The sequence below is a fragment of the Hetaerina americana genome, unplaced genomic scaffold (assembly GCF_022747635.1).
Source record: "Hetaerina americana unplaced genomic scaffold, ioHetAmer1.1.p SCAF_16, whole genome shotgun sequence".
Lineage (NCBI taxonomy): Eukaryota > Metazoa > Arthropoda > Insecta > Odonata > Calopterygidae > Hetaerina > Hetaerina americana.
Genome location: NW_027286719.1, coordinates 3,364,475 through 3,388,350, shown reverse-complemented (window position 1 = coordinate 3,388,350; position 23,876 = coordinate 3,364,475). Strand labels below are relative to the sequence as shown.

At 42.6% G+C, this 23,876-nt stretch overlaps 1 protein-coding gene across 2 annotated transcripts in view; it reads right to left on the bottom strand.

Annotated features, from left to right (window-relative positions):
* Nucleotides 1-23,040, bottom strand: part of LOC139686984 (histone acetyltransferase KAT6A-like) — a 161,454-nt gene extending 138,414 nt beyond the window's left edge. Inside the window, exons 1-2 of one of the 2 annotated variants that reach the window (XM_071584035.1) lie at nt 22,726-23,040; nt 21,043-21,990 (exon numbers count right to left, since the gene is read on the bottom strand). In XM_071584035.1, the coding sequence (XP_071440136.1) occupies nt 21,043-21,690 (648 nt within the window). In that variant the 5' untranslated portion in view covers nt 21,691-21,990; nt 22,726-23,040. The remainder of the gene's footprint in view (nt 1-21,042; nt 21,991-22,725) is intronic. The other variant, XM_071584036.1, reaches the window with a different exon arrangement.
* Between the last annotated feature and the right edge of the window lie 836 nt (nt 23,041-23,876).

The window sequence follows — 23,876 nt, the reverse complement described above, 5'->3', positions numbered from 1 at the left end:
GAAATTTATGTAGACCATGGCATAGGCAGAAGCGCTTTTTCGAGAACCTAGCTAGCAAAATGAAATTAATGCACCTCATTACAATAAAGTAACCGCGAGCGGAACCACTGAACACACCAAGATTGCTTTCTTCCAATAATTTGCGAAAACACAACAAAACGCCATTGGGCTACGAGATCTCATTTGAATGCAGCCCGCAAATTGCAAGCCGAACAGCACAACGAATTATTTAAACGAGGATGAGTCCAGCAGTAATGGATATGCTCGCTTTCACCTTGATTGTACCGACGAATATCCAGCCCCGGGCTGCCGGATAACTCCTGCCGAAGCGACGCTCAACCATTGGCGTGGCGCCGAGGCCGGGAAGTGGGCGGCGGGCGGGACGCATTAACCGACGATGAGGAACTGATGCCCTCGGACAAATTGCCACACATATATTTCTCCAAATTCCTCTCTAAGGATTCGTTTTTTAAATTGATGTAAAAGCGATTACATTAAGATCATGATAGTTCCAGCTTTAAAATTTCTTACGCCACGTATGCCTTCGACAGATTCATCACAGGCTTTAATGCACACCTCAGATGCCGAGAATCATGAGCAGGAAACATTTATTAAATATTCCTTATTACATAGGTTCCTCAGCCTTCCTGACCCAAAATATTTCGTTTCATTCGTAACATTAGAACAGTCAACACTTTTTCAGTAAATCGGACCGATTAGCAAATGCATGCATAAACGCGGGCGGGGAGGCGTGCGAGAAGGAAGGAGGATGGGGGGCGGCGTCCGGGTCCCACGGCTGCTGTCGGCGCCAGAGGCACGGCCGACCGGGAGAGGCGACGGAGGATGCGCGTGACACGCGGGGCCACGTGCATGCGACGCGCATTAGGCCGTGTCCAGCGTGGGCGGAAGTCACGATGGGATCAAAAAAAAGGGTGAGCGCGCCTCGTGGAGATAACACATGGCGCATAGCGTGGGCAAGAAAGGGTATTGCACCCAAACGACAAGGCGGGCGACGAGTTCGTTCCTGAAGCATTCGTTCCATTTGCCGAAAGAATTCTATCAAATCTGTGAGAAATATTACTTTTTTTCCTATCCACGGCGTTATTTATGACATTTGAATTCGTATTACTGTCCTGGAGGTACTCTCCGAGCTGAAAGTTAACTGCAAAAAAATTATTCGCCACAGGCGACCATTAAATGGAGTTTCCGTGTCCCGGCTACCTAACCTTCTCATGGTTGTAGCTAGTTAACTAAGCATACAAATTGCGTAGTTGGACAGGTAACATTTTTTCTGCAAAATGTATTGAATATGTGTTCATGTGAGCCTGCCGGCCTCGGCATACCCACGCAAATGTTGCCACCGCTGTCGAGGGGTAACGTCCTCGCCGGACAACCCTGAGGTCTTCCGATTATATTACATTTACATTACACTTCCCTTATTATATTACAGTTCATATTGCATTCATGTACATAGATAGTAAATGAAGTACTTTCATAGCGCGCTCTTCGTTTACCGTGAACCCAATGTGCATGCAGCACTGGCTTACTTCGCCTCCTTTCTCTCCCATCCTCATATTTGATTAAGCATCGCTGAGGCACCAATTCATAGCCAGCATAAGATAAAGGAAAAAATATTCCACTTTTTATCCTTGATGAGTGCCACCCGCTGAACGTAAATGAAAGACACCCAATATCTTCGTCTTCAGAGAGCTTGCTACCATGCAAAAGATAATACAATCTTTTCTGCTGTCACACAAAAGTTGCCTTTCATCTTTTCCCGTTCGCTGCTCCATCAGCAAAGAAGATAGCATTTCCGACCGAAGTGGCCTTCTGATGATACAGATCAGTTCGCGCCAGTGTTCCGGCCGCCACAGCCACGGACGCTCACGCTCGCGTCTGTGAGTACACAACGCCACCCCCGAAGCAAAGGCCGGCGATAAGGGTTAGATTTTTACGGACGATGACTAAGAACAGTTTCTTTGGAATGATGACATCAGTGGTGGCGATGACAGCGAAGAAAGGGGGCACCGATAGTTCTGATTATTCAGATACTTTGAGTGGTGAAGACCGTGCAGAATTTTCCAGGGAGAATGAAGGCAGTATTTGTCCACGGGATCCAAAAAAGGCCTATACCTACAGGTAAAACTTACGATTCGTTCATGAAGAATCTGTAATTTTAGAACATAGTCATATAGCTTCCAATTACAAGAATCCAGGTCAAGTGGAATTTAAGAAAAATAAAAAAAATATATTCAAGTTTGGGATAATATGCCAATGACAGTAAAAACTTTTTGTTCGGAATTTTACCAGATACATTATACATCTCCAGAACCCTTCAACGCATTTTAATGCAACTTCTACTAAAGTAAGAATACAATATAAATTTTTAATAAATTTTAAAAATATACACACTTCAAATGTTTATAAATATTAAAACTTGTTATAATTGTTTATAATACTGTTCAACACAAAAATTAGGGACCAATAAGGATAAACTGTCATTGGCAAAATATTAAACTAGTTAAATGGAAATTTTCAACTAAGTAAATAATAAACTTTACAATTTATAGGATATTTATCAATAGAATATTTTCTCAAAATAAATGGTATTGTAACTCGCAAGAAAAATGGTAAGCCAATGGGCTAAAGAAGCTGGTGCCGCTTTACGAAAAGAGTTTATAAGTGAGTGTAGTCATGTAGAAAGGTGAAGTAGGCGTGTAGGAAACGAAAGCTGACACTAAAACTTAGTCAAACGACTATTTTTATGATCAAGCAGCCCTTACTTTTCCATTGTGCCTCGTATAATCAATCCTTCTCCACGTTATTGTCGATTATTTTAATGGGTAATGACATAAACAATGAGAGAATGAGAAATAATAAGGGTGGGAGAACGAAAACACGTTCAAACCACATCGGGGTTCAACGAGTTTCACCTCTTGATATCGAGCACTAGTACGGTAGCCAGTGAAGTTACGTCATTACAAGTTTGTCAATTTTTTCCGTTACCACCAATTCCTATAGTTTTTGCATAAGCTCTACACCGCGCATCGACGAAAATGCAGCGACGCTGACTTGCGCGACACTGACCTTGATTCCATAGAGCAGGCCTCTTCTGCGGCTCGTGAATACCCGCCTACTCTGCGAATAACCACAATCGGCAGGTAGAGTAAAATTTTCAGTTCAAGACGGGGCGGGCGGGCGATGCCTCCTGGCCCCCACGTCCGTGCATCTCAACCTTTCGGGACCAGCGCATTGCAGTTCATTGGGTTAGAATTCACGAGAGCGGGCATTTCAGCGGCGTGGGAAATATCAAGCAGTAACTACAGAACGTCCCGCGTGGGGGACGCGAGAGTATTGAAAATAGGTGTAACGGCGACGCCCGTGCGAGCGAATGCCAAGGAAACCTTGCCGCATATTTACGGATTGCAAAAGAGACCAACTCTACGGAATCAAAAAAGGGTGGCGAGCACTGTAAACAGTTTCGGGTGTTAGTGGCGAAAAACTGGCGCCACGACGGCACGTTACCATTTATGCTTATTTCATTTCTTCGACTAAATTGTGAAACTCGCCCTGTGATGGCCCCAGTCGCGGAGAATATTATGAATACGCAGAACAAAAACAAAGAATAGTTTTAACGTTTAGGTACGCTGATGGCGGCTGAACAAGACGGAAAATGAACACGAAGGAATCTGGTGACAGGACTCCCTTTCTGATATGCAGCCAATATCCAGAAACCTTCGAGTTCATCAAGGCCGATTTTTTTCTTTGCCAGCATTATTTTCTCCATCGACCTAGAGAGCGGAGCCGAGGGCTGGAATTTTTGGCGCTTTAACTTCACACGCAAAGAAACTGAAGCATAATTAAATGGGTTATGGGAATAGAATGGTTTGAAGCGTCACTTTGTGGAAGCGATTCATATCGGAAAAAATACTTCGTTCTTCCGCTTATATTTTATTATGCACGCCACCTAAAAAGTCATCACCGGGATGACGATGACTTTGTCAGTCGAAACCTAGGTCGTACATTATAAAATATAAGTGGAAGAACAAAGTATTTTCTTCCCCGAAAGTCATGAGAAAATTAAAAAAATATGGTTGTGAGAACTAACTATCTTCAGAGAGACTACCGCGTTCGCCATAACTACCAACACACATCTGGGACACGGGGAATGTCCGTAGTGCAAGACGCGCTTTTATGCGCTCTTCCGGGTAGTTGTGCAGACAATTGAGACACCTGATTCGTTAAGCTACCCGTCTACTCAAGACATTACAGCATGCATGCCCTTCGCCGTGGATGAAGAGCGAAGTCAAGAGTTTTTACTATGGGAGCATTGTTTTCACGAAATGCGACAGGTTAAGGTAGAAGGCAGTCGATGTCATATCTTCGAATGCTGTCGGAGGGCGAGTGAAACCGAAGAGGATATATCCAGGAAATTCAACAACACAAGGATAACAACCCGTGGAAAGCGACACAACCTCTCGAGAAATGACAGCAACCAAATATTATGGTCACCCATACTATGCATTTATCGCATTGATTAGCATTATGAATATATTTATTCATGGAATTCTATCCCCGCGTTCAACTGTATTTTATCCATTCTGTTTGGATTCAAGCGGGGCAATTCCTTTCTCTATGCCGCCTGGGGTTTTCCTGGAAGTTAAGGTACCCAGAAACGCCACCCGGAATCGACCCAGGGCCCTACGGTCAGTGTTCCAGCACTCTAATCACCGAACAGCCACGCGTACCGTTGGCGAGTCATCTAAATTTAATTGATCAAGTGGAAAGAACTTGGTTATGGAAGAGAGGAAGGAGTTGAACTCGCGCACAGAATGCTCGCCTGGAGGTGATACCCTGGGACCTACCCTTCAAGTTTATCATTGATAAATTACCACAGATTCTTTCACATTACGCGCATGAAAGTTAAGAACAAAGTACTTGCCTGATTGCAAAAATGTACATATCAACAACTTTGCAAAATGCCCACTTATTTTCCCTTCGACTTTGGGCTTGGCAGACCATAAATTTTCCGTGACTGAAAACATGTGGCTCCAGCAAAAACAGAAAACATGTGATATCGCCTGATTTTTAGATTTTAGATAGCCGAGTCGAGTGTTTTTCTGCAATTGGGACCATTTCACACGCGTCATTTAAGTATAAAATGATGGGAATCGTTCGCATTTTCAAACTTTTCTTCGTACCCTTGAAGGTAGGAAGGAACCTCTCAAAGTGCCGCCTCACCTCCGTAATTCGACACATCCTTCAATTCGATGTCCCACGGTGTTGTGCTTCTCGGCACATCATCATAAACACCCGAATTTCTCCAGACTGTCACGGAAGAATGCATTTCATCCGCACAACTTGGCGTCTTAGATGCAAATTAGAGGCTACTTAGCAGATGGGAAATGGGAATAGATACTTCTTCATGGCAGTTGTATTGCGCACACAAACTTACCCCCCAAGGTCGCGTAAAAAAGACTCTAGTGTATTAATTAAAGCAACTGCCTCTCTGTTTTGTTGCACTTAGTTTAGTTAAACATTTTCAAAAAACGGCAATGCTCAGGCATCAAGCAATACTCAATACTCAAGCAATACTATCAATTTATTTCCTGGATTTTTGAGGGATCTCTGTCGAACGGAATGGTCGAAACTTGACGGCTCAGCTTAACTAAAAACAACAATGAAGATAGTTGCTGATAAATAAGAGGTGTTTAGGTAAAACAACGCATATTAATTAAGGGAAGGGAAATAGTTAACACCATGAATTTGGCAAGATCTTGCGACATAAAATACAAATCTCACCTGCTATCGTCAAACGCACGATTTCAACAATCCTCAATTTTTGGTCCCTTACCTACTTGGCATGCAACAATATTTTACCCTACACAGGAACTTGAAGCAAGAATTTAATCTAAAGCGAGTGTTCTCTGTCGTTAGTTCGATAATCACCATTTGATTATTTAGATTAAATTCTTGAGGCCTCATTAAAATGATTACGTAACAGATTAATGTGACCGACCATCTCGGTGCACGAAAAAATTACCTCATCAGTTACTAATGCAAGAACCTTTGTCGCGGGCATAGGGAAAGATTCATCGCCAACGACAACATTCCAAACCAATTGAATTGGAATAAGAAATTCTTACAGTTATTTTGATGAACTTAAAAAAATACATTGAAGAAGAACTGCTTTGTTTGAAATTTACCTAAATACAGAGTGACTAAATACTAATGACCGTCTGATTACTGACTAATGACCGTACTTCAAGCTCGACCAGATTCCCAAACAAGCAAGATCTTCAAAATATTAAATTCCATACTCATCAAATTAAGAATTCTCCTTTTATGTTTTTGGATACCTAGTAAAGGATTTAACATTAGTAAAAACTTCGCATGTTTACAGCAAAACTATTCACCCAAATCATTCCATCGACAATCGAATTCGTCGCACAGTTCACCAAGCATTGTGATTCGTATTCAGATAAATTAATGTTGTGGAACACCAATGATACACATATTCAACCTAAACTACCACCTAGATTCACTTCTGCCTCTGTTATTCATGAATACCCAGAGGCAACACACTTGCAACGAGTCATCTTGCACATTACTGAAAATTATCACCCATAAAAAGCGCAGTCTTCGGGGCGATTCCAGCCGCCCTCTGCCCGATCAATGCAGCGAAATCCTCTTGGGTCTTCCACAGCGATACTGTCCCCATTGCTGCCGACGTTTCGATAACCGATTCGGTTCATTCAGAAGCCCAGAGGACGATGACCAAATCGAAACGTCGGCAGCTACGGAGACACTAACCCGGTGGAAGACCCGAGAGGATTCCACTCAACAGATATGCCGGGAAAGTACAAGATCCTTCAACATCCCTTACAATCTGTCATCGTGCCTCAACGGACTTTTACACTAAATAGTACAATCGATGGACTTGAGTTTGAAAAGATAACGAGGGCAAAACGACGGAAAATATACTCGGTAATTCTGGAGAATGGAATCGGGCACCGACTCGTCAAAGAGCGGCCGGTGAGGCCCGCGATCCTCCTCGACCCCTTCTCTCTTCACCGCCCTTTACACCGGCCGCTTCAATCTCATTTTTCCCCACAGTAAACAAACAAAACAATCATTTACACTGAACTTGTTCATACCACAATTTACTCTCACGAAAGCTAATAAACTGGGAACACCGAAAAAAATTATAACTGATTAAAAATACGGCTTAGACATTCATCATCTCAGCGGTTTAACGTTTGAGTTATCGAACTATACGGACAATATGAGAGCAACTAAATAACAATAAAATGTGACATGGCATCTTAGCGCCATTAGGGAAGTACCCAAAAGGTATAGTTATTATTTATAAAATGCAAATTTGGGATAGAAATGTGCTTTGAGCCAGAAGTATGTTCTCTAGCATATAGTGATTTCTTTCTTTAATGCTCTATTTTGTACTCCCGGAGGTGCGCCTCAATAAGGAAGGCATGCTTACTTTTTCAAAGCTCATTGAAACGAATCTCTCTATTTATTACGAGAAATAACATTTCCGGAATCGATTGCTCCTTACGGAAAGAGATTAAGGCGTATAAACCCAGCAGTAGAAAATGCTTTCTAAAATGCTGAATTATACAGCGTTTCTCTAATCGATCCGATACGAGGACGCAAAGGCCAGTGACCGATATCGCATTCGAGACTTGGGGCAGTGTAATCGTAGTTAGTATATCGTAGCTGGAGTAAAGCATTTTCAGTTGCGCCCAGGGCCCTCCTCCCCACGTACACAACCTAAACGCAACCCTCCCGGCCTCTTCTTTACTTAAGTTCTATTTTAACATTATACCGATGGCCTGATAACATACTAAGACAATTGGTAGATACCCTCCAAATTCTTATGAATAGTTTCCGATTTATCAAACGTATTATCCCTACTTGAGTCCCAAAACGGTTTGTCGAATATCACATAATTCGTGTGGAGGTACGTCCCCCATTTTCGCTAGCCTGTTCTTTCCAGGATTCATAAAAATCATTATTTTCACCCGATCATACCGATTTAAAGTTCCATAGAAAAAGCAAACAGGCATCTATGAGGGCATTTACCCAACCAACACGCATGACGTCGGGCACTGAACTAAGTAAGAGGTAGCGAATTTTCGCCAATTCAGGTTAAGCGCGTGTCTCTTAAATTAACGCCTTTTTTCAACTGTTACACTTAACACGAGATTGAGGGCACATGCATTGTGTAATAAACGATATAGCTGAAATGTATTAGGACGCCTATAAAAAAAGAAAAAATAAAACAATGACATAATCGAGGAACTCAACAGCACTCTTCGTCCTTCGACTAGCTCAATGACTGAATCAGTAACTGTACCACGACTCTTCACGTGTACAAATATCACGGACAGAGGAGGCTGAATCACACATTCCACCATGCTTCATTTGACTGTTTACATGGGTGTATATTTTCCGACAAGAACGGCATTGTTTACAAAAGCTGCAGCACCAGGGGAGGCTTGGTATTCCTGCGGGTAGAGCGCTGGGTTGCAGACCGGAGTTCAATTCCGACCTCATGGCATGAACCAGGGTTGTGTATTTTTTTTCGAGGAATATATCTGGGAAACCACAGGCGGCAGAGTGAAAAGAACTCCCTCCCCCGTACTAAGCGAGTTCACACGACCTTGGGCATTGTAATAGCATAGGGCTCAACTTGGGGCTTGCTACTGTGGAAGGGCTGTAAGCGAATCTGCTGTTTACGTCCCACATATTTGGCAGCGTAGTATCATTAGTCGGGAGATCTTTCGGCTGGTGACCGGAGCCGGACCAGGTTCAATTTTCAATCAATCACCTAATGGTTTTGATGTTGTCTCCTCTCAATTACTTTGGGGAACCGAATGGGGGCTAGAAAGGGGGAACTGGCTTTACCCTAACCTGACTATTGTGCAACGAATCATTATGTGGTACACATTAACCTCACTTATCACAGCTAAACGTTGACAGACTACCCTCATTTGGTGGCATCATCCGCGCGAAAGAGAGATCTGGAGATTTGTGGAAACACTTCAGAAATGTCATCCACTGTCAATCGGCGGTCTTCACGAATAGTTTCCTCGATGTTTTGCACCAACTTATCGATCAAAATTGAAGGTCTTCCACTTATTTGCTCGTCATGAATATTAGTTCTTCCTTCATTAAACTCACGATACCACTTAAATACGGTCGTTCGGTTCATAACACCTTCGCCGTAAACAGTTTGGATCAATGCTAAAATTTCAGTGGGCGTTTTTCCTTCCGCGAACCTTATGACAGCGCGTACCTATCACTTGGCGGGATTTATATCGACATAATTCACAGGAACGGCCACTACGAGGCGAGTTTCGGTATTAACGAAGGCCACCGGTGCCCGTTGTGTTCAGAGACTACCCCCACTGCCACTCAGTGTTGCCAACTATTTTCCCACGGCGCGAGAGCTCAGCAGTACTCTTACTTTCTGGACATGCCTCGTGGTAGTAGTATTTAGGGCAGGCGACCGACAGCTGAGGTCATTTGCGCCACAGGGGATGGACATGAAAGGATGACGGGTGGAGAGAAACCCGGCGTCGGCATTAGCCTACTCTTTACCAAAGGGTCCGCAGCCCAACTTCCCATCCGACGGACGGCGTACTCACTCAAAGTGCCCTCCACAGAGCACCTCAAGTGGGGATCGAGATACCTCTGAAAAATATTCAACACCGCCGGGATTTGAACCCGAGCCCTCTGGGTGGGAAGCCAGTACGATAGTCACCGCACCAATCCCGATCCCCGTACATGCCTCGTACATTCCTATTTGTTATTATTACAAAGGTGGCTGGATCGACCCCGTAAAGCATAGGCATTCATTCTCCTCAAGTTAGGCATACATGCACTTAACACATTCCGGTAAAACGTGAAATAAAAATACATGCATATTTTCTGGGTGGTTTTTCCTTTGCTCAATTGGTTGGTAAAAAGTGATCCAGGGTAATCATATGGCAGATATATTGCATCTTAATTCCATTCCGTCTTCACAAAATCTATTCACAGACACATCATACAATATCATATTGAGAATCCTCGTCCACGACCGATACTAAATTCACAAAAATGGCTCATTACTGATTGAGGCCGTATTTTCTACTCTCTCGTGGGCACTAAAAGCGTCGATTAACTTGCGTAGAGTTGCCGAATGAAATCCCTCCGTCTTATATAGACTATGCTAATGGCCTTCACAGTCAAATGTTTACAAAATTCGGAGAGGCAGTTTGTCGAAATAAAAAAAATCAAATTAATGCACTAGACACCACGGCTCAATTGACTATGTACCGCCCAAGGCAACTTAGACGAGCGGCGGTCCGTCATGGGCACAGTGGCGCGTAGTTTAAAACAAATGCGGCAGGGCAGAGCGCACACAGCTCCGCACGCGGTAGTGGTTAGGCAAAGCTGCACTCTCAAACAAATTTTCTTTTGCAATACCTGAGGGAAGAAGTTTTGGTCTGTATAAGGGGTAGATGCAGGGGGAACCATATAACCTTCAAACGAACATGCGTACTTACTTAATTATATTGTATTTGTCAATACAAGCACGAGTACATCAAATATTGGAATCTAAATCCGGTAGGGTGAGCCGTCGCAGAGTGTTTTAATAATCTAAATAAGGGTTACATTAACGAAAATGTCGCATATCCTCCCAATAGTCAATAAATTGCCAAATATTTTAGGAATCATTAGCGAAAATATTCAAGATTTCATTTAGAGAAATCACCCCTGCGTAGATGCTTCCTCGCAATAAAATAGTGAGGAAAAATGCAGAGAATAAATTAGCAATTTGTGTTCCATATTTCAAGAGAAAATCTATCCGGGAGTGTACTCGGGACTCGTACTATAAGGAAGAAAAAATTAAACATTGTAATTCAATCAGAATAACAGGAGACCCAAAATCGAAACCAATTGCTAAAAGGAAGTGGCATCAAAATATTTTGAGACCCAGAAGCGAGACGAAATATTCCCCGTCCAAGAAAGGTAACCTACCAGTCCTGCTCAGTGAGTTCCTTATTTTTTTGTACGAGGCTTTACAATATCGCAGGTATTCCACCAAGAAATACTTTCAGCAGAGAAATTTAACTGGCGAAATATGTGAAATATTTTATGCATTTCATTCCGTTGTGCGTGACATAGCACCTCGATGTTGCATTTATTTGCAACCCTTCGCACGAGGTTAACTCGATGCGGGAAACAATAAGGAGACTCACTTCGAATTAACCTTTGATCGTCCTTTTTTATTCCGGCCCTTCGATTATCAATCACCATACCTACCGCTCCATACCTCCATTGATCGACCGACTTATTCTTTCCCCGCGACCGACGTCTCAGGTCACAAATCACAATTCCAGATGTTTTACTTGTCGGAAATGGGCAAACAGTCACTTCAAAATGACGATACCTTCGTGGCATTTCACATAAAACAATACTGCGCCTAATCATACTGAAAATCGGTAAGTAGGATATATGAGAAGGAGCGTAGCATGATAACGGTATATCTCGCTAAGGGACCGTCCTTAATTTACATAAGGCCACTTGCGACCATTTTACCCCACCCCCTTTTATAAGGATTCGTAAGATATATATCCGGTATATATATATATATATACATATATTTATGTATATATATATACACACACACACGAGGGTCATCCGGAAAGTAGTACCCGTTCGTGAAATAAAGACACAAAAGTAAATATTAACAAACATAAAAAATTTTATTTGAAAGAGGATACTTTAAACTACTTCTCAACATAATCTCCAAGCAAATTAAGGCATTTGTCATAACGTGTGACAAGTTTCTGTATTCCTGCTGCATAGTCCTTCGCCGCCAGCTCATTGAGATACGCGAGGGACCCATCTTGCACAAATTTTTGCATAATGCAGATGGTGTTTAACAATTTCATGAACAATTGTTCGAGAAACATTGGGAAAATGCTCACAGATGTCATCAATTGCGACGCGCCGATCGTTCCTCACGAATTCGTCAACTGAGCTCACCAGTTGGTCTGTAATGACAGACGGTCTCCCCGGACGCTCATCGTCGTGTGTGTTCCCCCTCCCCATGTTGAAGTTGCGACACCACCGCCGAACAGACGACTCGTCCATTACATTGTCTCCATACACCTCCTTTAATTGGCGATGAATATCACATGGGCGAACGTTTCTTGCATTGAGGAATTTAATCACTGCCCTCACTTCACAACTGGCGGCGTTCTCAATTTTTTTAAACATTGTAAACAATCACAGAAACAACACAGGCAATGCTAGCGTCACGCAACTTGGCTCAGAGAAGGCAGACAAGCCACTGAAGCTATCTGACCTCGTCCAGCGGCTACTCGCGTCGTCAGCACTTCATGCGGCACGAACGGGTACTACTTTCCGGATGACCCTCGTACATATATATATATATACATATATATATATGTATATATATAAATATATATATATACATATATATATACATATATATATATGTATATATATATATATACATATATATATGTATATATAAATATATATATATATATGTATATATATAAAAATATATATATATATACATATATATATGTATATATATAAATATATATATACATATATATAAAACTATATATACCTCGCATCTCCCCCGCCCTACGTAATTTCGGGAGCTTTCACTGATACACCAAACTGGCAAATAAGTTAAACAAACCTTGCTTTAATCTTTTTTCAATTCCAGTGTAGAGTTTCATTTGCATAAAACTCGAATATTGTTTTCACTGCAATGATTGTATTTACTTAAGATATGAAACTTTAACGTTCGAAAAAATTTAGGGCTTTACGTTTGGCTTTACGTTTAGCTTTACTTGTGAGACGGATTTGAAGCTGTTCGGGTGATTAGTTTATGTCAAAAGCATTGGATCTCGAGCATTCTGCAACAATGCACGCAACGGAAATACTGACGACGTTATTAACACATTGGGGTGTTCATAATAATTACTCGGGCGGTAATAAAATTTAGGGGGAAATTAATTTGGTACTTTTCCTAGGGAAAAAGTGGAGTCAAATTATGGAATAAAACAATGAATGGCTCTGAAAATGAAGACATGGCGGTCATCCACGAGAAAACTTGCCACCAGGCAGATCAACCGATGATGACCTTCGGCATTGGTTCAATTCATTATTGAGTGATATCAATTGTGTAACAATAATAGAAATAAATCACTGAATCCTATGGTTAAAATGAGGAGGAAAAAAATACGGAATTCTCAAAACATTATCCGATAACACGCCTTTTTTCCGTTTTCGTCAATGACCTTAAGCCAAACTTAAACATTCCAGACCTACGCGACGTAGTTTAAAGAAGCGAGATTGGAATAGGGTGGAAAATAATTTCCAGAACCAATATCTCCACACACGAATAACAGAACACGTGACTTTGAAGGCTACGATATACGTGGGTCGTTCAACAACTCCGAAGAAATTCCTAGTTCGAATTTTCGAATTTTTTTTAACAGTGAACCTCATCTAACACTAGACTGTCGGTAAATTTTCAGGTATATCCATTGAAGAGTCGATATAGTCGATTGAAGCAATAGGATTTTATTTATTTAGAAATATTGAAAAAATTGCGTTTCGTGAGATTATTAAATACTTCCATCTAGAATTGACAGTGGAAAGATCAAATCTGAGTTGGATGAACTTCATGGCACACCTGATCCTGTGCTTGAGACTGTTTACAATTGGGTGATATGAGTTAAAACTAGGCCGCAAAATACCCGAAAAATGGTTTTGAGTGATTGCCAAATCAAAGTTCGCGAAATAGTTGAGGCCACAGGTATAGCACAAAGTATAATGTTTTCAATTTTGCGGGAAAAATAGGGTGTGAACAAAATCTCGGCACGATGAGTGCCGATTTTGCTCTCAGCGGAGAGTAAACGCGGTCGCTTCGGAGGCTAGTTTGCGCTTTTTCGTCACAACCCTGATAATTTTCGGCGTCGATACGCGAATACACTACTGCACTCCAGCGACAAAGGTAGAGCCGAAAGAGCGAATTACCAAAGGCGATCCGGCTGCAAAGATATCAAACACGATGAAATCGGCCGACGGTCATTTAGAATGAAGGCGGAATAATTCACATCGATTAATTGGAAAAGGGCAAACAATTTATGGAAAATATTATGCGGCGGTTGAGCGAAGAGGTCAAGGAAAAAATTCGTCATTTGGCACAGAACAAAATTCCATGAATGCACCGTTGCACACCACCTCAGTATCGATGGCGAAAGTTATAAACCGAAGTATCACAAAATTCACCACATTGATCAGATTTGCCCCCCAGTGACTTGAGTGTTCATTCCAAACTTCTAAGAATGACTGTGGAAAAGCATTCACGCCGAACGAGGAAGCCGTCGCGAACACAGGTGCCCATTTGAAGACATTCGAAATCCTACCATTTGGACGGCTTAAAAAGGTTCTAGAAAGGCTAAGAAAAGTGCATCAAGCTATAAGGAGCCTATGTTGAAAAATAAAGTCTACTCTAAATAAGTTTCACTAGTTTGTTCTAAGGACTCGTACGACCCACGTACGGCCTCTGTGGAAGTCGAGTGTACATTTCGTGACCTCGGACCTACCTCACTCCAATTTCCCTCAGCCTCCCATCTTATAATATTCTTCATACACCACATCCAGGATATAATAATCCCTTTCCAATAATCCTAATACTTTCATGGAACAAGCCAGAGCACACAGAGATTAATTCACAGTCATTCTGCACGACCTAAAATTGCTAATTCGGCGTCACCTCAGCCATCTCACTTTTTCTTTTCCTTTTTACCGCTTCACCGACTACGCTCAAATTACGGCCAGAAGACTCCATTCCACTATCTTCCACTTAAATTTATTTATTTTCCAGGATGAAATCTGTCGCACTCGTCAAACACGACAATACGCGGTATCTCTTGCGTCGGGGAAGAGAACGGCCAGTTAGTTCAATAGTTTCAGCCTCAACTTTGTGGAAGTTCATTTTAATAAATGAAAAAGAAACGCTTTTTTTTTGTAGTTGCTATAGATTTGATTGTCACCAATTCCTCGTTAAATTTTCCTATCGAGAGGGGAATATTAAGTAGTCTATTCAGTAGGAAGTGAAATGTGGATAACTTTTGGGATATATGATGGCGGGAGTCAGCAGGAATTACATGGTCTGTAGTGGTGGTTTTGCGATATAATTGAAACTCGAATCCTTTTTCCCTTTTAGTAAAAGTGGTGGTTTTTATAAAGTGGTGGATTGGAACAAAGCGTTTCTTTTTCATTTATTAGAACGGCCAGTATTTAAATGTTTCCCTTCTTTAAAAGTATCAGTACTTTTTTAATCATCTAAATCAAAAACGCAAGAAAACGGAGATCGTGAGCATCTAGTATTCGCGAGAAAACGGGACTTAATTGACGTCCAGATACGCCTCGACGCACACGAATCGTCGGAATGGGATTTTTGTATTGGAAACACAAGGTGCGAGCAAACTTTACGTTCAAGTTATTTTGAAGTTTGCTTTCTTCGATAGCAAAGATAATATTTAATCTCAGCTGAGCCGAACTCGGTGTAACTTCTTGTTTTGGTTGCCTTGCTATCGAATACATTACTTCCTCCCTGAAAAGCGTACAGGATACTCCATATTTGTAGATTACAAAAGCACTTCTTTTACCAACTATTCGCAATTACCAGAAAAGCAGAAGTAACTTTCTGAGACGCCAGAGTTAACTCAAAACAATTACTTAAAGACATGGCCATTCAGAATTAACTAGGATGGACAAGAAAGATTTCAACTGCATGGGGAACGAGAAGAGAGAGAGTGTCCAATGCAGGAGAGCACCTATAATTTAAAGGCCAAAGAAACAAACGTATCACCCAGAATAAGTTATTTTCATATCTTACCCCAAAATGCCGCCCGTCGGACGGGACGTTAGCCCGTGGATCCCTCGCCGCCTTTCGTTGAGACTATACTAATGCCCACGCCGGGTTTCCCTCCACCCTTTCTCTCCCATTCCCTGGGCTGAGCATCCCCCACCCCCACCTAATTACCCACCCACCCCTGATGAATGTGGCTTTCGGCCGTCTCCCACAATGGCTTCCACCACCACAAATCGCAAAATAAATATTTGTTTCCCAACCACCGAAGATTCCTCCTCGCCCAGCTCGTATACCCTGAAGATACTCTACGTCACTCCCTTTAGACTTGATCCCAAGTGGATTGGAATGTATTGAACGTGATGCAGCAAACAGGAAAATGCTCGCGTGCTAGATTTCATTTGGCAATTTGCATACTTTCCACTGTCACAGCAGGGAGCCCTCACAAGTCCATTTTCCACGCACATGCTGATCAGTTCACTGAAATAAATCTTTTATTATCATAACATTCTTGAACTTTGCTTGTTCACTATAATTTGTCGGAAAACAGGGCGGCGGCCTTAGCGTTTCCTGATTTCCTTACACATATGCACTACTTCGGTGGCAAAATTATAAGGAAAGGAGCCGGTTGAAGCGACGGGGAACCGCCGACACAGGCACACAGCGAACACCAATGAAACTAATAAAAACAATTGTTTCAGGTTGAAATTAGAGAAGCTACAAACTTAGTGAAATTTCAAAATTATTAATCAACTAAGACCGATTCGACGCATATGAAACCTATCATGCCCTGATATATTTGATGATGTCGCTTTCAAGACGAAATTGGTCATGAAATATAAACAATTGTGGAGATTTAACGCTTTCTTATCCCAGAGAAAATGACATTAAAACAAGCCCAGGTAGAGAAGCCCACATAATTCCAGCCAAGCATCAGTGAAAGCAAGCGAGCAGACAGACAGCCACGACAATTAACTGTCTTCGACTAGGGGAGACGAATTCGCCACTCGGAAAGGGCTGTCTGGGAGTGGACTTAAAAAGCGTACGAGACTTCCCAAGAAAGAAGGGAGACACATGTTCCCGTCCCATCCTTTTCTCCCGCTTCTTACCGGAGGAGAGAGGCGGCCGAGGGCGGGGCACTTTGCATTATTTTTTAAAGAAAATTGCAAAAGCATGCGGAAGGAATCTCAAACGCTCAAAAGTAGATCAACTAATATTAATTGGCTTCAGCAAGAGAAATGTAAGCTCGCCCAACGGATAAAGCAATGCGTAGAAGAAGATTTCACTATCATTTTTCAAATAATTCCTTCATTCGCCTAAAATCTAATCGACTTGAATTCCCTCGTACGTTTCGGGAAGCCGGCGAAGCGACGAACTCGACGGCCCTGGAGGTGAGTCGTCTGGCGAGAAAATGCGCTCGAACCGAAAGTCGACGGCCCCGACCCCGTCATTCCCCGGCGTTCCCCAAAGCTCGAGCAAGTTCACAAGCCCTAGTAGCCTGCCTCCGCAGAGCTTTCTATAGAGAGAAAATTTTTTTCAAACGCCAGTAATGTCAACATTTTACAAGAAACGCAGCAGTGTGCGCCTTCTTTAAACCCTGCAGCTCATTTTTGGGGGACGGGTAAATGGCGCATATATTTGCAAAACGCGCCGTTTTCTCCCACTGATTCCATTAGCATTAAAGAACACAAACAAATTGCTCTTGATGATTCCCTAAGATAGAATTTATTAAGTCACTAGCAACCCGAGTCTAAACATGAACTAGTAATCGACGGCCAAGTCTTTGAGACGTAGATTAAGGAATAACTCGGGCAGCATGGCAGCTCGCACAAAATATTCTAGCCGACAGATCGTGGATTGCTTCACTCCAGAACTGGGTTCATGTATAAGCGATGAGTCGCGGTCCAAGAAATCCTTACTGTGGCACGCGAGAGCTCAATCACTTGACTCGAACGAATTACACGCTCGAGTAAATACACAAAACGCACGAAAACGAGCGGTCCGGGTGAAATTTCATCATGTCGATCGCTTCGAAACGACGCTGGGAGCTTCGGAAAAGGTGGATCCGAGGGAACGGTCAACCGGGACGACGGCGGCAGCGGTGGCGAGAATGAAGGCGGGAGACGGGAAGGGGGTCGCTCTTGGGGTTGGTTCCCCGCACCCCCTCGCCGACGCGCTTGGTCGCCCCGCTCGAAGGGCACCACGTGTCGGGGGCCATCGCTCGGTTTCCCTCTCCTGACATACAGGCAGCACCTGTCCCACTGGATGCGAGAAACTTGAAAGAGGCCCCACACACACACGGACATGCGTCAACCGTCATTCAAAGAATTATCTTACGGCGGTGACGCATCGTTGCTACCGGAATTCTGAAACAAAGGTCGCCCAAAACTCATAATATTTCCTCAAGCGGAAATGAACGGCTGAGAAATTGTAAATGGAAGCTTATTTATTTGCCTAAAGCAACTGTTCAAGGGGGAGAAATATAAAGCTAGCATTGAACGGTCATTTGATGGGAGCAGCTTTCCACGAAATGAATAAACAATACTTCGAAGACCGGATTCAAATCAGCAAATATTTAAGAATCCACGTGAATGAGGTTGTTAACTTCACGAGTATGCCCGTTGAATACTGTAAATCAGGAGGAATACGGGGGCAACCGGGGAATCACGCTTTTTTTGATGCGTCTAGCCACCTGGTTAACACAAAAACTCTGACGGACATGCATTTGTGACTGTTGTCTGCCACCACGAGCCAATTGGCGACCCCTGCGTGCGGCCCATTACGCGTCTCCGGCCAGCCAGATGGCTACGTCTCGCCCCCACCCATACAGTTTTATGGACCCTCTAAATTTCGTCTCTCTCCACCAAAGTGCTTGACTCAGGATCCTTAAAAAAATAACCGCACTTTGGTGTAACATGCCATTTCGTTGAAGGTCAAGGGGTATTTTGAGACTTGGAAAATTACTTAAAACCCATTAAGATTTCCCGAAGCCATCACCATTCCATCCTGTCTCCCGAAAATGTGATCCACGAATGCCGTACTGCACAAACGTAGACGAACAAACGACACCCAACCTGTCTTAAATACCCTTTCCCAGAGGGTTTTATACACCAAATGACGCAGCAGGCATGAGCCACTGGATTCAAAAGTCATCGAGAGCAAACCAAAATATTAACGCGGCTGCCAGATTTTAAAACAAACTTCCAAAAGTGGTCAACTAAATGGAGGGGGCGACAGAAGCGAGCGATGCAATCCCACAAGTTACGCCATGTCGTGCGGGGGGGGATGAGGAGGGAGGGAAGAAAAAACTCGATTTCCAAACATGAAATGGTCGCTCCAAACACCGAGGCAACAGTTTCCAAGACGCTCCTCGAGTGAGCCAGCTGTGGGAAAGGCGAGCGGCGTCGTCCGGAGTGGAGTGGGGTGGAGTGAGGGAGGGAGGGAGTTGCCGGGAGGAGGGCGTGCGGCGAAGCGGCCGAGGGGAAGCACGCGGTGAAGCGGCCGAAGGGAATCACACGGTGTAGAGGGGGGCGGAAGAATAGGCTAGGAAAGGAGGGGGTGGGGTCGCGGTATCCCTGCAGGTCAGGTTACACACAACGAAGAACCTCGGAATTTAACGCAAAACAACAGCCAAGCGCGACAATTATTGGTATGCATCAACGTGAAAACAGCACTCGTCAACTCGGCATCGCCCCACCGAAATATTTCCTCGAAAACGGAATTCGGCAATAAAACGATTACTCTCATCTGCACTTAATTATCCCCACTCGAGAGAATGCGAAAATAAAGAAATTACGAAAAACAATTACTCCCGTGAGAAGGTGCCGCGGCGTTGATCAAAGGCTGTTGTGAATATTCGGTCGCACATAAGACTACAAGCCATATGTCTACTCTAGAAGACCAACTGGGTCAATAAACATTATACGGCATTATATAACAATGTGGCTCGGTACAGCGACTCTAAACAAACTTACGAGCACAAAGACTCATGGCCTCATTAATAATTGCATGCATTTCATCGGAGAAAAGGTCGCGATTAGTGACAAAGTTATGCACACCAAAGCCTCGAAATATTATTGTAAATGAAAAATATATTATGTTTGATTAACGATTTTGTTTTAGCATATTACCGCACAATCGCGAAACAGAACATGATATGAATGCAAATATATCCGCAGCTTCTGCTTATGCAGACTTTCGTGCACGAGTACCCAATGTTGCGAGTAAAACGTGGGAGCCCGACACTGGATAATCATTTACCAACACCACTTAAAAGAGCTACGAAAAAATAATTTGGCTAGTATAATGACGTGCTTGCGCATCATCACACCATAGAAATCGCTTCTGTGATACAAATTGTGGTAACTGTGACAATTGAATCTAAATTACTGGAGTAACGGCCGTTCAGGGTTACATCGGCCTGACCCGCTCTGCTCACGGGCTTGTTGTCGAATCCACGATTGGGAAACTATGAGTCAGACGCCGCAAGTTGAACAAATTGATCCTGGCAACATACGCCATCACGGAAAAATCAACAATTAGGGCACGATAACCTAATGTGGTTAAAACCACAGGAGTTGCTTATAACTTGAATGTGGAAGAAGAGAGTATAATAAACAATAAACGATAAAGCGACAGCAAAAAAGATATTATTAAACAAATAAATCATTCGTAACAAACTCATGCCGTTTACGTAAATAAAATTTTGGAAATACATACTTATCGAAAAAAGGCAACATTTTTGTACCTACTGTGGAAATAATTTGCGCAAAAAGGCTTTTCATTGAGTACCTATATATGCTATCATTTCAAAATGAAATAATTACATTTATCTTCGGTTGACGTGGTCTAATGCTTGAGAGAAGATCAAGTTTGTTTTGATGGCATAAGACACAAGTGAATAAAATTAATTGTAACCCCGATATAAACCAAACGACTCTCAAACTCGGTGAAATATTATCGTATACAGACAAAAGAGCGCAGAAGTAGCCCTTCCCTTAAGTAATTAGGCAAAGCAACAGCCTCCCAGCGGATGTAATAATACTAAGCAATTCAAGCGTGGGTAGGGTAATAAAAGCGGTCATATATTGGAAAAGGAGATATACCTTATGAGATGATGAATCAGGAGAGGCGAAGCCGCTCCGCGGATCCTCATCGTCGTCGTCATCGTCGTCCTCATGGCTTGGGGCCACGGATCGGGCCGCCGCCGCAGCCGCGGCCGCCGCTGCCGCAACGGCCACCGACACACTTGGGGGACGCCCGGTGAGGCGAAAGAAGCGGCCCTCCTGCACCACCAAACCCCTTGCCACGGCACGTTTCACCGATAACCGCAACAAGGAAGACAAATCCACATCCTCACTTTGGTCGAGGGCATGAGATTGCCTTATGTATCTTTCGATACCCTTTAGAGCAGAACCACCACGTTCACCCAATTCACGCAATGCTTTCACAATCACTTTCGACAAGTCAGTCCCTTTCGTAATTTTTAACTGCCTACTGTTCACACCGGGATCTTTATAAGAACACTGTCCTTTATTTATCACTCGCAAGACCGCACCTTCTTTCACAGCCAATTCCAATTGCTCGGCAATACATTCATCACGAAACTTATGATGCTGTCGAATTGCGTGAGAAATTCTTTCCACAGATGGTCTCTGTTTCTGGTGACGAATCTTCTGGATAGCATCTAATATCCACTTCAGCCACGTACTATGACTTACGTGCCCCATAGGGGCTTCATGGCTGTCCCTCATGGCTCCGACGCACTGTTACGCGAGACTCCGCGGAGATATTCTACGCAACTGAACCCTCACCAGACCGGCCGCTCCGAGAGTACCCGTCGCCCTGGCATATAAGGCCGGTGGCGCGAATGCCCCTACCCCGCCAGCTTTCCCTTCATTCCGCCATCTAAACTTGGCGGAGAACCCGTCTGTCGCGGAACTATAACTTCAATTAATTAGATGTCCAGTCGTTCATAGAGGATTGCACACAACAATAAACTCCCCATTCACCGAAACCGAGGGATACTATCACTGTTTTTCGATTCCTGTGGACTAAAGAGAAAGATATTTCATAAACACAAAATTGGCATTGGACAAAAAATTCACGATCATGAATTTCGAAAACATTAGTTTACTTTTAAACTGGTCAACTTTTTCATTAAGCGATTCGACATAAACGGGCACGGGCTGAATTGAAATAATAATAGATCGCCACAATGATTCAAAACAAAAGCAACAGCATAAATAATAACAAAGTGTCATGGCAATAAAGCATGCTAGGATTGATGAGACAGTGCTTTAATAATACAAAATCGCTACCCACGATAAGAAATCGCGAGCTACTAATGGCTGCCCGGAATAATTAAAACATAAATGCATGTAAACTGCGACGCTATTCCTATATTACGAACAGAAAGCTTTCAAACAAGGTGTTTCCGAAGTCAGTCATACACAGAACATACAAACAAACATCCACGTTTCACCATCGCGCCAAGGCAAAATATACGCTAAATTTGCTAGTATGACCTCGCAGACCCATGACGACGCATACACTAACTTCTACGAATGATATTTACAATTACAAATTAATCCCTTTCATTAGATTTGTCCGCCATCTTGGGCGGTGGACTCGAAAATATCATTACAATAAATATTTTTACAATCACAAATTCAACTCAGATACAGGACAATGCCATATTAACCTAAACTGAAACCAACAAAGCAAAAATAAACACGCCCAAATATAAAGTCAATGTTGTAATTAGCTAAAAAGACAAGAACACTCACGTAATCCATCTCATATTACGATGAAGTCGAAACCAAACACCTTCTAAGGCAAGCAGCCCGCAATATAAATGCAACATAGTAAGAAAGTAATCACTCACATCTTCAACGTCGTTGAAATTAATATCAGCAGCATTCCACACAACGTAGTCACGTCACTCATTCTTAATCTCGTTAACTAGCTCGACGCCTCTCTCTCTGCTCGGAGAGGGAACAGGCTTATGTTAAAATGGCCACAACGATTTGAGCGCCCTTCCATCACACTTATCCTCACTGCCATCGCGAACAAACCCGGACTGCGAGCGGAGGCAACGTCATTGTCGACAAACAGTCATGCAATACTGAATAGAAACACAAAACTGAGCTGGACAATATCACATTATCATGTGCACTAAACTGCAATTCAAATTATTACATCGGCCACCATCAACATTATGCGGGAGTAATTCATGGTACTAAATTAAGCTCTTGACCACAAGGTTAAGAATATATAGAAAATATTAACAGTGAAAAGAATAAGATTCAAAAAATTATCAATGACATTAACTTAAATAGAAATTATCATTTACGGATAATTTTGAAAGGGAAATGTAAAAAAAGCGATGGAGGTATTTCATGACATCTAACGGCAAAAGCATGAACTCGGAGGGCCACTGCATTGCATACGAGAAGGCAAATTAAATGTGAATTTAGTTCGTCATTTGTTTTCATTTTCGTGGAGCGAAGGAAGAAACTAGTCGAAGATAGTGTGGATGATATGGCGATATTATTTACGTAAATGCTGTTTCAAAACACAGTGAAAATTAATTGACAGCTTGCTTAATATATAGGCTGTCAGAAGTGATGAAACACACAATTTTATTTACGCTTTTTCTTGAAGGCATCACTGCCACTATGCATGATGTTAGCTCATTTAAATGACTGGGATGAGTAAACACATGAATATGAAATCTGTAAACCCTCGCCGTGTGAGAGGAAATGTATGAAATTAGCTCTGATCGTAAAATATTTATTCGCTTGAATATTTATGATGAACCGCAAAATGATTTCTTGATATATGAAATCTATTTTGATTGAATAATTTTGTTACGTTCTTAAAAATTGTAAAATTATTTTAAAAAACCGTAAACACAGTAATCAACCCGAAGGCCGGT